The 16631-nt window shown below is 42.6% G+C and overlaps 1 protein-coding gene across 1 annotated transcript in view; it reads right to left on the reverse strand.

Moving 5' to 3' along the window:
* The window catches only part of FANK1 (fibronectin type III and ankyrin repeat domains 1), a 132973-nt gene that overhangs the window by 29967 nt on the left and 86375 nt on the right, over positions 1 to 16631 (reverse strand). The window contains 1 exon segment of the mRNA XM_008274828.4: positions 8 to 185. Coding sequence (XP_008273050.1) covers positions 8 to 185 — 178 coding nt within the window.

The raw sequence follows: 16631 nt of genomic DNA on the forward strand, positions 1-16631 counted from the left end.
CACTTACGCATAAATGATACCATAGCTGTGCATTCTGGGGTCTTCCTCTTCAATCGAGAAGCTAAACCACTGCTCCTGGGGTCCTTGCCGTCTAGCTGCCTTTTCCAGATCCCAATGTAATTCAATGCTGTGATGAGTCACTTTGCCCACGACAGGTGGATGAGGCTTTGAATATGGCGAGATTTCTAAAAAAAGAATGATAGAGGATTTCAGGGCCCGTTTCCATGAGGAAGAGAGACCAGCTGCTCAGTGATCAAACTGTTTCTCCTTCAGGCAAACACAGAAGGAAACCTCCCCATCGCTTGCAGAACACCACCTGGAAACCTGAAAAATACCAGACCCAGCAATAGAGCGAGTTACACGTTCCTCCAGCAGCCTGCACCAAGCTCCCTTCCAGAAGGCCAGTTACCAAAGCAAACTACGGAGGCTGCCCTTCCCGCCCAGTGGATGTGTGAGCAGCCTTCAGCGAATGGGCTAAACCAAGCCAAGAGGCAGACACTGTATCCGGCCCAAATATTTATCACACAGATGACAAAGGGTTAACATCTATCCTTCGTCAACAGCTCCAACCCAGGAGAAAAAAACTCAATGGCTAATAACCAACCAGGCAAAAGATGAGCAGTGCAAAGAGCAAACACAATCACCACTACACACAAAAAGACAGCCCTACTCCCTGTGGGCCCCAGAAATTGCTAACAATGGGATATAACCTCATATCCAGTCAGACTTAAGAGAGACGTCCCGACTATTAGAAGTGACAGTTCAGGGGAAAGATCCTCTCACAGCCTGGGTGTGAGGAAGCATGACAGCCTTCTTAGATGGCAGTATGGCATCATCTGTCAAAAACTGAAAATACACATCCCCTCCTCTCCAGCCATCTCACCCCTGCATTCTCTTACACAGAAATTGGGGCACAGTGTGCACGCAGGGACATAAACACGAAGATGTTGAACACTACGAATATTTAGAAGTTTACCACAAAACTAAGGAAACTGATCCACTAGTAAGTGAATTGGCAAGTATGTCCACAACACAGAATATCATACAGCCTTTAAAAATGAGTCAATTCCACACTGGATGCTTTGAAAGGATTTCCACAAGTATTTTTCACTGGCAAAAATGCAAGGTGCAGAAAATGTCTCCTTTTTGTGCACGACAACAAGGAAAAGTGCCTGCCCAGAGGCTTAACACGCAGTTGTCCTGTTTCAGGCTCATTTTGTGCCCCCCCCCCCCACAGATTAAAGTTTCTTAAGGGTTGGGGCCGTGTTCACGCTTCGAAGCTCCCTCTGGATTCCCAAGTGCCTCGAGGCCTCCTGTACATCACTGGTTTTCCGTATTGAAGAAAAGATCTCCAATTTTCTTGAGCTGGTGTCCTGAGTAGGTGCCAGCCATACTCTTCAGACCCCAGGGCCTCCAGTGGTGCAGCATACTGGCCTCACCTGCCCCAGGCCTAACAGGAAGATAACCAAACCTTTACCCAGAAATCCCAGCGATACACTAGGGAGCAGCCTGCAAGCTCAGGTTTCCTAATCTTATTTTCTAAATGTCTGTAGAAAGCATGACACGACTGCACAAACCAGGATTTGAATACATGCTCTGAAACTGAGTCAAAAATACTTACCTCAGGGCCAGTGTGTGGCACAGTGGGTTAAGCCACTGCTTGCAACACCAGAGTCCTGTATCAGCTGGTTCAACTCCTAACTACTTCATCTCCCACCCAGCGCCCCACTAATGTGCCTGGGATGGCGGCAAATGATGGCCCAAGAACTTGGGGCCTGCCACCCTCATGAGAGACCTGGATGGAATTCCTGGCTCCTGGCTTTAGCCTTTTCCAGCCCTGGCTGTTGTGGCCATCTGGGGAGTGAACCTGCAGACGGAAGATCTCTATTCCTCTCTGCATCTCCCTGCCTTTCAAATAAATAAATCAAAAAGGAAAAATTAAACTTGCATCAAGTGCTTTCTGACAAAAACAGGTACAATCTACCTAAAGTTTATATATATATATATATATATATATATATAAGATTATTTATTTATTTATTTATTTATTTTGAATGTTAGAGTTACAGACAGTGAGAAGGAGAGACAGAGAGAAAGGTCTTCTGTCCGCTGGTTCACTCCCCAGATGGCCGCAACAGCTTGAGCTGTGCCAATCTGAAGCCAGGAGCTTCCTCCGGTCTCCCACACGGGTACAGGGGCCCAAGAACTTGGGCCATCCTCCACTGCTTCCCCAGGCTGCAGCAGAGAGCTGGATTGGAAGAGGAGCAGCCGGGACTAGAACCGGAGCCCATATGGGATGCCGGTGCCTCAGGCAGAGGATTAACCTACTGTGCCACTGCGCCAGCCCCTACCTAAATTATATTTCATACAACAAAATCCTCTACGGCAGCTGGAGAGACAGGAAGAGAGAGTAGTAGTTCTATTTAAACACACCAACATAGATGAACCCCAAAGTGAGTGAGTGAAAACACAGGCTGTGAAGCATCGGCATCCCATATAGGCACTAGTTCAAGATCCGGCTGCTCCACTTTCCATTTAGCTCTTTGCTGTGGCCTGGGAAAGCAGTAGAAGATGGCCCAAGTCCTTGGGCCCCTGCACCCGCATGGGAGACCTGGAAGAAGCTCTTGGCCCCTGGCTTCGGATCAGCACAGCTCCAGCCATTGCAGCCAACTGGGGAGTGAACCATCGGATGGAAGACCTCTCTCTCTCTCTGCTTTTCTCTCTGTGTAACTCTACTTTCAAATAAATAAATAAATAAAAAATCTTAAAAAAAAAAAAAAAAAAAGAAAAAAGAAAACACAGGCTGTAAAAGCACACACTCTGTTATTACGCTGTATGGAAATTTTATAGCCAATATCACATCCCTGTATGCGATTTATGAAGACACCATGTACTGAAAATAACCACATCAAAAAAGCAAAATCATGAATGCTAAAAAAATATTAAAAATCCTAAAAAAGAAAAAAAAGCCTGACGGGCATAATATGCACCAACTCAAAGCCGTGGGGAAAGGACAGGGACGTGACGGGGCAGGAAGAGGGTCTCCCCGGCTATGTCAGGACACACGGGGGCGCCTCAGAAAGCTCATGGAGAAAATGGGCTTGAAAGAAGCTGATTTGGGCGAGCATGTGGCACAGCGTGCTAAGCTGCTGTTTGACCACCAGCGCCCCACATGAGCAACGGTTCAAGTCCCAGCTGCTTCACTTCTGATCCAGCTTCCTGCGAGTCCAGCTGGGAAGGCAGCAGATGGTCCAAGTGCTTGGGCCCCTGTACTCGTGTGGGGGTGAAGTTCTTGGTAACTGGGCTGCGTCTGACTCAGCCTGGCCATGGTGGCCATTTGGGGAGTGAACTAGCAACTGTCTCTCCCTCTGTCACTCTACCTTTCAAATAAATAAAATTAATCTTTTCCTTAAAAATAAAGTTTATTTTGATGCAAAAAATTTTGAAATTCAATACAGCTTTTTCATAATACATATCTTTCATGAACTTTTTGAAGCACCTTCATATATGGCAAAACTTAAACATTTTAAATCTATATGGTACATTTGGATAGTGACTATTTACAATAATTTTGATATGTTTGAAGTATTAACTTTTGAAAAATAGCTATAAAAGTATATTATATACATAAGTGCTATAGGGCTCTTGGTTTTCTTAGGGAAACCGACTGCTGCATCCTAACCACAACTTAGCAAACGAGGAGGAAGGAACTAACCAGCCAACGACCTTCCATGTGCGTCGTCTCCACGCATCCCAGCGATTCCGGCTGGCCAGGGTTATGGAGACTCAGCCTCGCGTCATGACACCGTGGTTTAGTAGATCCCTCCAAAGCCAAATGCTAGGACTAGAGGACTGCTGTGGAAGGCCCCAGTGAAATAAGAAGACAGCTATCTCAATTCCAAAGCTCTCTGGCCTAGGGTCCTGCCCAAAGTCAGGATATGCGGGAAATCCCATGTTAATATCCAATTTCAAGAGACAAGCCAAGTTTATCATCAATTTATCTAAGAAACAAAAATATTCCCAGATACACAAGAGTTTCTCATGCCCAGCCCTTTACTAACTGCTGGTCTCAGCAAATAAAGAGATTTCCCTCCGTGACCTTGGCACTGGCCAAGGATGGTCACTGCCACCAGATCTGGTGACAAGGCCACTTGCAGCTGAACTCAGGACAGTCAGCACTCTCCCTGCCATGCGTCTCCCTCTGGATCTGGTGCAGAGCCTGAAAAAAGTGTGCTGTTTGGAAAGTTGCTTGTTACTATTTGGTTTTATAAAGGAATGATCTCAATGTCATGGCGCCATGGCCTGTCAAAGGAGCACCAGGTGTGAGGGAAGCCTCACGGCGTGCACACCAGTGGCAGTATTTGGCTGCCACGGAGCCACACAACTCTGCAGTGGCCTGCCCACCCAGCCTACCTGTGGTTGACACACTGGCCATTGTCCACATCCTCTGTCGCCCTTACTTTGATACAAAACCGCTAATCCCCATCCAGGCAAGGGCTGCCTTTTCACCAAACGCCACTCGTGCAAGACAAAATCTGAAATATGAGGACAAACACCAACATCCTCACCAGATATGAGCTAATTATCATCAAGCTTCCCAAAAAATAGTGGATGAAACCAAATTTTTTTTGTTTCTTGGCCAAACTAGAAAAAAATTTTAGCTGTCTTTTTCACTCTTATTATATCTATATAGTTTCTGTTTTCTCTTTGGTGAAAAACTCTGGCATTTTTGTCATAACCTGCTAATCTATTTATTTTGGGATGAGGTCACACAGAAGTGCCTGGCAGAACTAGGATTAAAACAGACACTTGAGCCCAAAATCCCTAGCTTTCAACCCTGCAACATACTGCCTCCCAAGAGATTACAGATCTGGGACAAAAATAATCCATGAAGGTCTGTCAAAAGTTTGGAGAAAATAGAATATAAAAATGAGTATTTTGGTGTAAAAACATCTTGAAATCCATGCACACGAGAGCTCTTCAAAAACTTCATGAAGACAGTGTAGCAATCAGGACGTCAGCTGGGAGCCTGAACCCCATATTGGTGTGGATGCTTTTGAGTCTTGGTTCTGTGCGGAATTCCAGCTTCCTGCTAATGTAGACCCCGGAGCCACCACGTTAGCTCAACTAGCTGGGTCCCTGCTACCATGTGGGAGACCTGGACAGCCGTTCTGGCCACCCAGCTTTGGCCTGGCCCAGTCCCAGCTGTTGCAGGCCTCTGGGGAATGACATCATCAGATGGATGGTCCCTCTCTGCCTCTCAATTTCTCAAAAGATTTTTTAAGTTCATAAAAAATTATGACAAATTTGATTTTAAAAAATATTTACACCAACATAAACTTCTACTTTAATTCCATGTTACATGAAGTAACTTATATTAGTTTCTTCTCCAGATTTCCCAAGACCATTCATTGTTTAAGTTTTTATTCTCACTGTAAGAGAAATCAAGAAAGAAATCCCATTCACAATAGCCACAAAAAAATCAAACATTTAGGAATAAGTTTAACCAAAGAAGTGAAAGATCCCTACAATGAAAACTATAAAACATTGATGAAAGATACCAGCAAGGACATAGAAAAAAATGGAAAGATATTCCTTGCTCATGGATTGGAGGAATCAATATCAATAAAATGTTTATACTACCTAAAGAAATATGTGGATTCAATGCAATTCCTATCAAAATACCAATGACATTCTTTACAGAATCCCAAAAAAAGTCCTAAAATTCATATAGAATCACAAAAGACACAGAATAACCAGATTGCAGGCATCACAATACCTGACTTCAAAGCATACTGCAAAACTATAGTACTTAAAACAACATGGTATGGCATAAAAACCAACCCATAGATCAACAGAACAAAATAGAGAGCCCAGAAATTAATCCACACACACATAGCCAAATGATTTTTGATAAAAATTCTAGACCATACAGTGGAGTAATGATAATCTCTTCAACAAATAGTGCTAGCAAAACTATATATACACATATACATATATATAATATACATACATATATGTGTATATATAGTATATATGTATATAAGGTATATATACATATGTATGTATGTTACATATGTATATATGTGTGTATATGCACATACATATACATATATTATTTATATATACATTTTATATATACATAAATATATTGAAGAATGAAATCCGATCCATAGCTCTCACCATATACAAAAATCAACTAAAGAAGGATCAAAGACCTCAATTTAAGACAAGAGACTAAAGTTACTGAAAGAAAATGTTGGGGAAACGCTCTAAGACATTGGTGTAGGCGACAACTTGTTGGACAAGACCCCAGAGCACAGGGAAGAAAAGAAGAACTCAACAAGTGGGATTATATCAAACTCAGAAGCTTCTCCACAGCAAAGGAAGTGATCAATAAAGTAAAGAAAATCAGCAGATTGGGAAAAAATATTTGCAAGCTACGTATCTGGCAAAGGACTAAACTCTAAAATATATCAGCAACTGAATAAAACTCAACAAAAGAACAGCCCATCCAATTAAGAACTGCACAAAGGGGGCCAGCATCGCCATGGCTCTGTAGGTCAATCCTCCACCTCAGTGCCGGCGTCCTATACGGGCGCTGGTTCTAGTCCCAGCTGCTCCTCTACCAGTCCAGCTCTCTGCTGTGGCCCGGGAAAGCAGTGGAAGATGGCCCAAGTGCTTGGGCCCCTGCACCCACGTGGGAAACCTGGAAGAAGCTCCTGGCTTCTGATCGGCAAAGCTCCTGCTGTTGTGGCCATTTGGGGAGTGAACCAACAGAAGGAAGGTCTTTCTCTCTGTCTCTACCCCTCACTGTCCGTAACTCTACCTCTCAAATAAATAAAATCTTCAAAAAAAAGAAAGAAATGGGCAAAGAACCCCCATAGACAGTTCTCAAAAAAACAAACGGCCATTAAATATTTTAAAATGCTCAATATCGCTAGCCATCAGGAAGATGCAAATCAAAACCACAATGATATATCACCTCAGCCCCATTCAGAATGACTGAAATCAAACACAAGAGAGTAACAGATGCTGGCGAGGATGTGGACAAAGGGGAACACTTTTTTTTAAGAGATTTATTTATTTATATGAAAGGCATAGTTACAGATAGGCAGAGAGACAGAGAGGTCTTCCATGTGCTGGTTCACTCCCCAGATAGTCGCAATGGCCGGAGCTACACCGATCTGAAGCCAGGAGCCAGGAGCTTCTTCCAGGTCTCCCGCATGGGTGCAGGGGCCCAAGCACTTGGGCCATCTTCTACTGCTTTCCCAGGCCATAGCAGGGAGCTGGATCAGAAGTGGAGCAGCCAGGACTTGAACCAGTGCCCATATGGGATGCCGGCATTGCAGGCGGCCACCTTACCTGCTACGTCACAGCGCCGGCCTCAAAGGGCAACACTTACACACTGTTGTTGGAAATGTAAATTAGCGCAGTCACTATGGAAAACGGTGGAGTGATTTCTTTAAAAACTAGAGATAGACCTGTCAAAAGATCCAGCAACCCTACTACTGAGAATGTACCCAAGACATATGAACACATTGTATCAGAGACGCCTGCACCCCCATGTTTACAGAGCACTGTTCACAACAGCCAAAATAGGAAATCAACCAAGGTTTCTGTTATCAGATGAATGAATAAAGAAAATGTGGTATACACAATGGAAAATTATTCGGCTATAAAAAAGGATGAAATTCTACCATTTGCAGCAAAATGGATGCAACTGGAGGACATCATGTTGAGTGAAAGACAAACACCTCATGTTTTCCCACATATATGGTAGCTAAGATTAAAACAGGAATCAAAAATTAAAAAATAAATGCCCGTGTGTTTCACTGTTACTATAAAATATAGTGTTACCAAACTTCATTTTATACCTTTGTCAAACAAGTGATTAAGAATGTTATACTGGGGGGCCGACGCTGTGGAACAGCGGGTTAACACCCTGACCTGAAGCGCCGGCATCCCATATGGACACCAGTTTGAAACCCAGCTGTCCTATGTCCAATCCATCTCTCTGCTATGGCCTGAGAAAGCAGTAGAAGATGGCCCAAGTCCTTGGGCCCCTGCACCCACGTGGGAGACCCAGAAGAAGCTCCTGGTTCCTGGCTTTGGATCGGCACAGCTCCAGCCATTGCAGCCAATTGGGGAGTAAACCATTGGATGGAAGGTGTCCCTCTCTGACTCTCCTCTGTCTGTGTAACTCTGACTTTCAAATAAATAAATAAATCTTTAAAAAAATGTTATACTGGGGCTGGCACCGGGGTCTAGCCAGTAAAGCTGCCATCTGCAGTGCCAGCATCCCATATGGGTGCTAGTTCAAGTCCCGGCTGTTCCTCTTCCAATCCAGCTCTCTGTTAAGGCCTGGAAAAGCTCTGGAAGATGGCCCAAGTCCTTGGGCCCCTGAACCCACGTGGGAGACCAAGAAGCTGCTCCTGGCTTCAGATCAGCACGGCTCCAGCCGATGCAGTCAGTTGGGAAGTAAACCAGCGATGGAAGACCTCTCTCTCTCTCTGCCTCTCCTTCTCTCTGTTTAACTCTGACTTTCAATAAATTAATCTTTACCAAAAAAAGAACGTTATACTACTATAGTTTTATGTTCTGTGACTACTTTAAAATTTACTGTATATGGGTGAAATGGTCATTCATACGTTCATTATTGTTTATAGTCACTGTCTATATTCCCACTAAACTATGGTGTTTTTGCTGTAATGTGAATTTAAAAGATGTTATTTCAAACACTAAAGAAAGGGAGAAGGAAAGAGGGTGGGAAAAGAAGGGGAGGGAGGAAGGAAGAAGAGAATATAACTATATTCTTAGAACTGTACCTAAGAACTATATTGAATCTTAAAAACTAATTAAAATTTAAATTAAATAAAAAAGGAGAAAAAAAGAAAAGGAAGGAAAGAAGGAAGAACTGTATCATTAGAACTGTGTCTAACTACACAGAATCTCTTCCTTTTGTATTACAATTATTTTAACATGAAAACTGATGAGAATTGTCTTATAATAATTATCATGCATTTGCTGTGACACCAATAATCTAATGTAGTAGTAAATTCCTTTAAATCTTTAAATTTTTTAAGGTTTTATTTACTTGGGGGCAGAGACACTTAGAGAAGTTGTTTCCAATCTGCTGGTCTACTCCCCATGTGCTACGGCTGAGCTGACCCAGGAACTCCATCCCGGTCTCCCACGGTGACAGGAACCCAACAACTTGAGCCATCACCGCCTTCCCAGGAAGCTGGAGCCAGAGCCTGGTAGCACATGCAGGTACTCCAGTGTGGGAGGCAGGCGTCCTAACCACCTTCTTCATCGCTGAGCCAAACATACGTGCCCCAGACTCCTCGTTTTAAATCTTGTTTAACCTCAGAACTAGCTCGAGTCCCAATGAAGTGTGTAAATGACCAAGAAAAGTTGCCTGAAAAAGTGGAGACGACTTAAGTCAGGCCTTGTTTGAATGAAGTATAGGATGTGATACCCAGAGGGGAAGACAGCTCCCTCATGTGGCACTGGGGTCAGAGAGGCTACTGACCTTCAGGAGCTCAGGCCAAAGAGATGGTCTCAGCGGCCCCCAGCAGCCACAAGTGGGGCCATGAAGGAGGACTTGTTTGCCTGACTTTCACCTTCAACACAGCATGGGCAGAAAGCCAGCCAGGTGCTGCTTCCTCAGGTTCAGCATGGGTGTGGAGGAGCAAGAGAGTTGCATTAATGAGTGAAGAAACGGTTATCCCACGTGGATAACACAGGCAGTGATCTAGTTCCTAGATAAATCTGAAGACTGTACTTTGGACCAAGAGCACACACCATATTGGAAAGTACTCTAGAGTTCACTACCAAGATATGAGTTCCTGTGTTTGTGAATGCTATCATCCTCAAGTTTCACAGGAAAAGTAGATACAAAGACAGGTAGTGTATCGATCACCGAAACCAGCTCACTCCACCCTGGGGTTTAATTTCCTGGCTGTGTGACAAGGAATACACCTTCTCTAAGGTAACTGAAAGCATTTAAAGTTAAAATTTGTGTTATTTATGTATTTAACCAGGAAGCTTATCCCCATGTTTCTAGTTGTCTTTTATCAGTAGAAATGCTGTTCTGAAAACTCTTTTCTTAAATTGTATACAAGCTTCATAAAGTATCTTACATACCACACATTCACAGACAAAATTTACATGTTGTTTTTTATATCAAAGTTTTAGAATTCTATTTTCTCAGGGTTATAAGTGTCAGATCTTTTTAAAAGTGCTTTTGATTGAAATCTGATAACCAGTGTCCAAACTTGATCTGTCACAATTTGGGTTTAAAATTTATTTGAACTTTTCTAAAGACCACTAACAAAATGGAAAGCCAGACTTTACACATTCCATTTTATATCATTCCTTTAAACAGCTGGTAGGATCTTTTCCCAATGGCAAGCATATCTTAGAGTTTCCAAATATGAAGAACAATAAAAAGCCACAAGTATCTCAAAAGGAGGGCTACAGGAGAACCGGTGTTTCTCCATAAACGCTTTCTGTAAGAAACTTCTTATGTAAAGCTGACAAAATATTTAATGACCCAAAACTGTCAAGTAATAAATAGGATGCATTTGAAATACGGAAGGATTCTCAGTGCCGTGGTTACTCAGAAGCCACCATGAAACCTGACCCTCAAGTGCATCAGAAATCCCTGCTACTGGAGATCCAAGATGGCTGGACAGGGGAGGCCACGATGACCTCAGCCACTTAGGATGCGTGAGGGGGTGTGGGAAGGACCACATTTCCCAGGCTCCCACACTTCCCAGGCTCCCACACTTCCCAGGCTCCCACATTTCCCAGGCTCTGACTGACAGAAATTTTCAGTGAAGAAGTAACAAAAACAAGATTCCACGGGATAGTGAGGAACAAAGAGAGACCCGGCTGAGGTCAGCTGCTGGCCAGGAGTCACCACATCACCAAGGCAGGCTCGCAAGAAGTTGCCCTGTGCCCCGCCACCCGAAGACTGGGCTGAGGGAGAATTCCAAAGTCACCTTTGACTTTCACTCCAGCCTGTGAGCTGACGGTCGGAGCTGGACTCCGAGAAGCCACGTTGCTTCCTCCTCTCCCCGACCCCTGCAAAGTGCCAGACTCGGCTCTGAAAAGTCACACAGCTGGTCTCTGACCTCTGCATGACTCCTCGCAGAAGTGGTCAGAGTGAGAACCAGGGGACTTGGGCAGAGGGCAGACCCCTGTATCCAGCGACTATGAGAGTCTGTGGCATTGGCTCTGGAACTATGCTCACTTAGTCTACGTGGGACACCAGCAGCATCCCCAAAACACACCTGCTCCCACCCAGGTAATGTATCCTGCAACACCAGGGCTGTGACGATCAGTTCTAAGTTCCTCAGTCCCTCTGGAATCTGCCAGGTAGGTAGACCCAGGTCCACCTCTCTGGACCCATGCTGCCAGAGTAAAATCTTCTGTATACCTTGTAGTCCCCCTGTGGGACTGGATCAGGGTTCAGTGTACTTTGTCCATCCTGGGACTAGGGCTGTTGGTGTTATAAGCCCCACCACCAGTTGCACTCTCTAGCAAGACCTGAGGAAGGGCCTGTCCTCATCACAGTCCTAGAGTCACAGTGACTGGCACCACACTCCCATCATCATTCAAGCTTACCAGTGGGACGAGGGGACTGTCTCCATCATCTCGCTCAGCACCAAGAACAAGGCCCTGTCTATCAGAATCCCCAGTGCAGCTGACATGTAACTCTGAGGAGTGAACAGACACACCCTAGGAAACCCACAGTCATCTCAAAGTCATACTTTCACTCCCATGAACTGCAGCAGACTATACCACTGTGTTTCTTATAGACAAAACGAACATTGACTAAAGCAGAAGAAATCACTCAGAAGCATCTAGGATCGCCCAGAACCAAACCCAAAGCAACAAGTGATGCCCTGCATTCCATATAAACCGTAAACTCTTTTCCAATAAAACCTACTCCGTAAAGGAGGAGGTATGATTACATCGATGTAGGGACACAGGAAACACAGAAGCAAGGTAGCACAACACCTCCAAAAGAACACAATACTTAGATCCTGATCTGAAGGAAACCTATGAAAAGCCAGAAACAGAATTCAAAATATGATTGTAAGGAAACTCAGTGTGATGCAAGAGAATGCATATAAATTAAGGAGATGAAGAAATCTATGAGTGATGTGAACGAAAATATTACTAAGGAGATAGAAATCACTAAAAACCAAATCAAAATTTTAGGGATGAGATCTTCAATCAGTGAAATTAAAAATATAATTGAGAGCTTGAACAACAGAATTCTGACTTTGAGGACAAGACTTTCAAATCACCCAATCAGACAAAAAGAATCTAAAAGAATGAAGAAAGCCTATGAAATTTGGAATACCATTAAATAACCAAATGTTCATATTATAGTTACTCCTGAAGGAAAAGAGGAGGAAAATGGGCATTGAGAACTAGCTAAATTAAATAAAGTTTAAATTTTTCCAGGTCTTGAAAGACATGGACATCCAGATATAGGAAGCTCAAAGGACCCCAAACAGATTCAACCAAAGGAGTCCAAGAAATAATGAAGTCATACTGTCAAAAGTTAAAGACAAAGGGAGAAACCTAAAGAGAGGAAGTGTGTGGCATAAAGCATTAAGTTCATATAAAGGAAAACCAACTAGAATGACATGGACTTCAACAAAAACTCTACAGGCCAGAAGACAGTGGGATGATACAGTCAAGGTCTGCAGTGAAAAAAAATTTCCAGTCAAGAATAGTCCATCCAGGGAAGTTATCCTTTAGAACTAAAGGAGATAAAAGATATTTTCCAGATAAGCAAAAGCAGAGAATTCACCACCCCCAACTGAACCTTACAGGAAATTCTGTAGGGAGTCCTGCATTAAACATCATGAAAGCACATGACACCACCAAATTCCCTAACGGGGCAGGTAGAGTCAGTATACAATCAACAAAATGACAGGTCTTAGTTCTTACCTATCAAAACTAATCTTGAATGTAAATGGATTAAATTCTCCTGCCAAAAGACTTAGGCTAGTTGAATGGATTAAAAAAAAAAAAAAAAAAAAAACCACACACACAATACTAGGGGCCGGCGCTGTAGCTCTGTAGGTTATTCCTCTGCCTGCAATGCCGTCATCCCATGTGAGTGCCGGTTCTAGTCCTGGCTGTTCCTCTTCCGATCTGGCTCTCTGCTGTGGCCTGAAAAAGCAGTATAAGATGGCCTAGACACTTGGACCCCTGCACCCGCATGGGAGACCCAGAGGAAGCTCTTGGTTCTTGGCTTCAGATTGGCCCAGCTCCAGCCATCACAGCCATCTGGGGAGTGGACCAGCAGATGGAAGACCTTTCTCTCTGTCTCTCTCTCTGACTGTCTGTAACTCTATCTTTCAAATGAATAATCTTTTTAAAAAAATCAAGATTCTACTATATGCTGCCTATAAGAAATTTACTTCACAAATAAAGATACACAGACTAAAAGTTAAGGACAAGTAAAAGTTACCCCAGATAAATGGAAACCAATAATGAGCAGGAGCAGCTATCCTCATATCAGATAAAACAGATGTTAAATCAAGAACCGTAAAGAGAGACAAAGAAGGACATTGTATTTTTAAAAAAAGATTTATTTATGTGAAAGTCAGAGTTACACAGAAAAGGAGAGGCAGATAGACAGAGGTCTTGCATTCGCTGGTTCACTCCCCAATTGGTCACACTGGCCAGAGCTGCACCAATCTGAAGCCAAGATCCAGGAGCTTCTTCCAGGTCTCCCACATGGGTACAGGGGCCCAAGGACTTGGACCATCTTCTACTGCTTTCCCAGACCATAGCAGAGAGCTGGATCGGAAATGGAGCAGCCAGGACTTGAACCGGCGCCCATATAACATGCTGGCACTGCAGGCCCCAGATATTATATTTTGACAACAGGTTAGATTCAGCAAGAATAGTCACTTCAACAAATGGTACTGGGAAAATTGGATCCCCGCATGCAGAAATATGAAACAAGACCCCTACCTTACACGTTATACAAAAATCAACTCAAAATGCATCAAGGATCTAAATCTATGATGTGATACCATCAAATTACTAGAGGATAACACTGGGAAACTCTGCAAGACATTGGCATAGGCAAAAACATCTTGGAAAAGACCCCAGAAGAACAGGCAATCGAAACAAAATAGATAAATGGGATTATATCAAGATAAAAAGCTTCTGTACTACAAAGGAAACACTTAAAGTGAAGAGGCAACTGACAGAATGGGAGAAAATATTTGCAAACTATGCAACTGATATAGGATTAATATATCTATAACCTATAAAAAGCTCAAGAAACTCCAACATCAAAGCAACAGTCCAGTTAACAGATGGGCAAAGGACTTGAACAGGCATTTTTCAAAAGATGAAATTCAAATGGCCAAATGACACTGAACAGATTTTCAGGATCACTAGCCATCAGAGAAATGCAAATGAAAACCACAGTGAGATTTCACCTCATGTCACCCTAGATAGAATGGCTCTCATACAGAAAGCAAAAACAATAAATGCTGGCAAGGATGTGGTGAAAAAGGGCCCCTAATCCACTGTTGGTGGGAATGCAAACTAGTGCAACCATTGTGGGAGATAATATGGAGACAACTCAGAAAGCTGAAAGCAGATCTATGACCCAGCCATCCCACTCCTGGAATTTTACTCAAATGAAATGAAGTTTTCATAAGAAACAGTTATCTGTACTTCCATGTTTACTTCACCTGAATTCACAACAGTTGAGATATGCAATCAACCCAGGTGCCCATCAACTGACGACCGGATAAAGAAAATGAGATATATATACACTATGGAATATTACTCAGCCATTAAAAATGAATGAAATCCTGTCTTTCACAGCAAAATGGATGCAACTGAAAACCATTATACTTACTGAATAAGCTAGTCTCAAAAAGACAAATATGGTTTCCCTGATCTGTGGTAAAAAATGGGGTACAAAAAAGTATAATGTATGTTAGTGAAAATGACATTTTGAGAATTTATTATTGTTTAGAGTACTTTCTCTACTGCTGTGTAACAGTGATTTTTCCCCTTAAAAAAAAAGATATAACAACCATGAATATATATTCACCCAACACCAGACCACCCAGATATATACAGCAAATACTCTTAGACCTAAAGGGAGAGATAGACCCCAATATAATAGTGATGACACTCCACTCTCATCAATGGGCAGATCATCCAGACAGAAAACAAATAAAGATAATTGGAGTTGAAACATTACTCTAGATCTAATGGACCTAACAGATACTTACAGGATATTTCACCCAACAGCTAGAGAATACACACTCGTCTCATCAGCACATGGAGTATTTTCTAGGATAGACCATAAAGTAGGCCACAAATCAGTCTCAGTAAATTTTAAAAGACTGAAATTATACAATTTATCTTCTCAGACCACAAAGGAATAAAACCAGAAATCAACAAGAACAACAGATACACATAAATGCAACATGCTACCAAATGATGAGTGTGTCATTGCAGAAACTAGAAAGGAAATCAAAAACTTTCTTGAGATAAATGAAAACACAATGTATCAAAACCTGTGGGATACACTAAAGCAGTACTAATAAGGAAGTTTATAGCATTAAGTGCTTAAATTAAAAAAAAAAAGAGAAATGTCTCAATTGAGCTAAAGATGCATCTCTTGGGTCTGGCACTGTGGTGTAGTGGGTAAAGCCACGCCTGCAGTGCCAGCATCCCATATGGGCGCTGGTTCAAGTCCCAGCTGCTCCACTTCTGGTCCAGCTCTCTGCTATGGCATGGGAAAGCAGAAGATGGCCCAATTGCTTGGGCCCCTGCACCCGCGTGGGAGACCTGGAAGAAGCTCCTAGCTTTGGATCTGCACAGATCTGTCCGTTGCAGCTAACTAGGGAATGAACCAGTGGATGGAAGACCTTTCTCTCTCTCTCTCTCTCTCTCTGCCTCTCCTTCTCTCTGTGTAACTCCGACTTTCAAATAAATAAATATTAAAAAAAAAAAGATGCATCTCAAAGACACAGGGAAACAATAATAGGCCAAACCCCAAATCAGCAGGAGGTGAGAAATAGTAAGGATCAAAGAAGAAATAAATTCAACTATAAAAAAAAAATGATCAGCAAGAGAAAAACTGGCTGGCATTTTTGAGAAGATAAAACAAAATAGACCAACTTTTAGCCAGATTAACAAAGAACAAAAAAGAGGAAAAAAAACCTCAAAATCAGAGATAAAGGAGACATTACAGTCAGCATCACTGGAATACAAAGGATCGTAAGAAACTACTATGAAAAACTATGCTAATAAACTGGAAAACTGAAGTGGATAAATTTGTCGATATACAGAATCTACCAAGACTAAATCAAGAAGTTACAGACGATCTTAACTCCCTGTGCCACAATGCTGGTCCTGATACAGACAAACTAACAGACCCATAACAAGCAATGAAATTGAAGAAGTAATTAAAAGTCTTCCATCAAGGAAATGTCCAGAACTTGACGGCTTTACTATTGAATTCTACAAAACATTTAAAGAGGAACTGACTCAAATACTTTGCAAACTATTCCAAAATACTGAACAGGAAGGAACTCTGCCAAATTCTTTTTATGAGGCCA

The sequence above is a fragment of the Oryctolagus cuniculus genome, chromosome 15 (genome assembly GCF_964237555.1).
Source record: "Oryctolagus cuniculus chromosome 15, mOryCun1.1, whole genome shotgun sequence".
Taxonomy (NCBI): Eukaryota; Metazoa; Chordata; class Mammalia; order Lagomorpha; family Leporidae; genus Oryctolagus; species Oryctolagus cuniculus.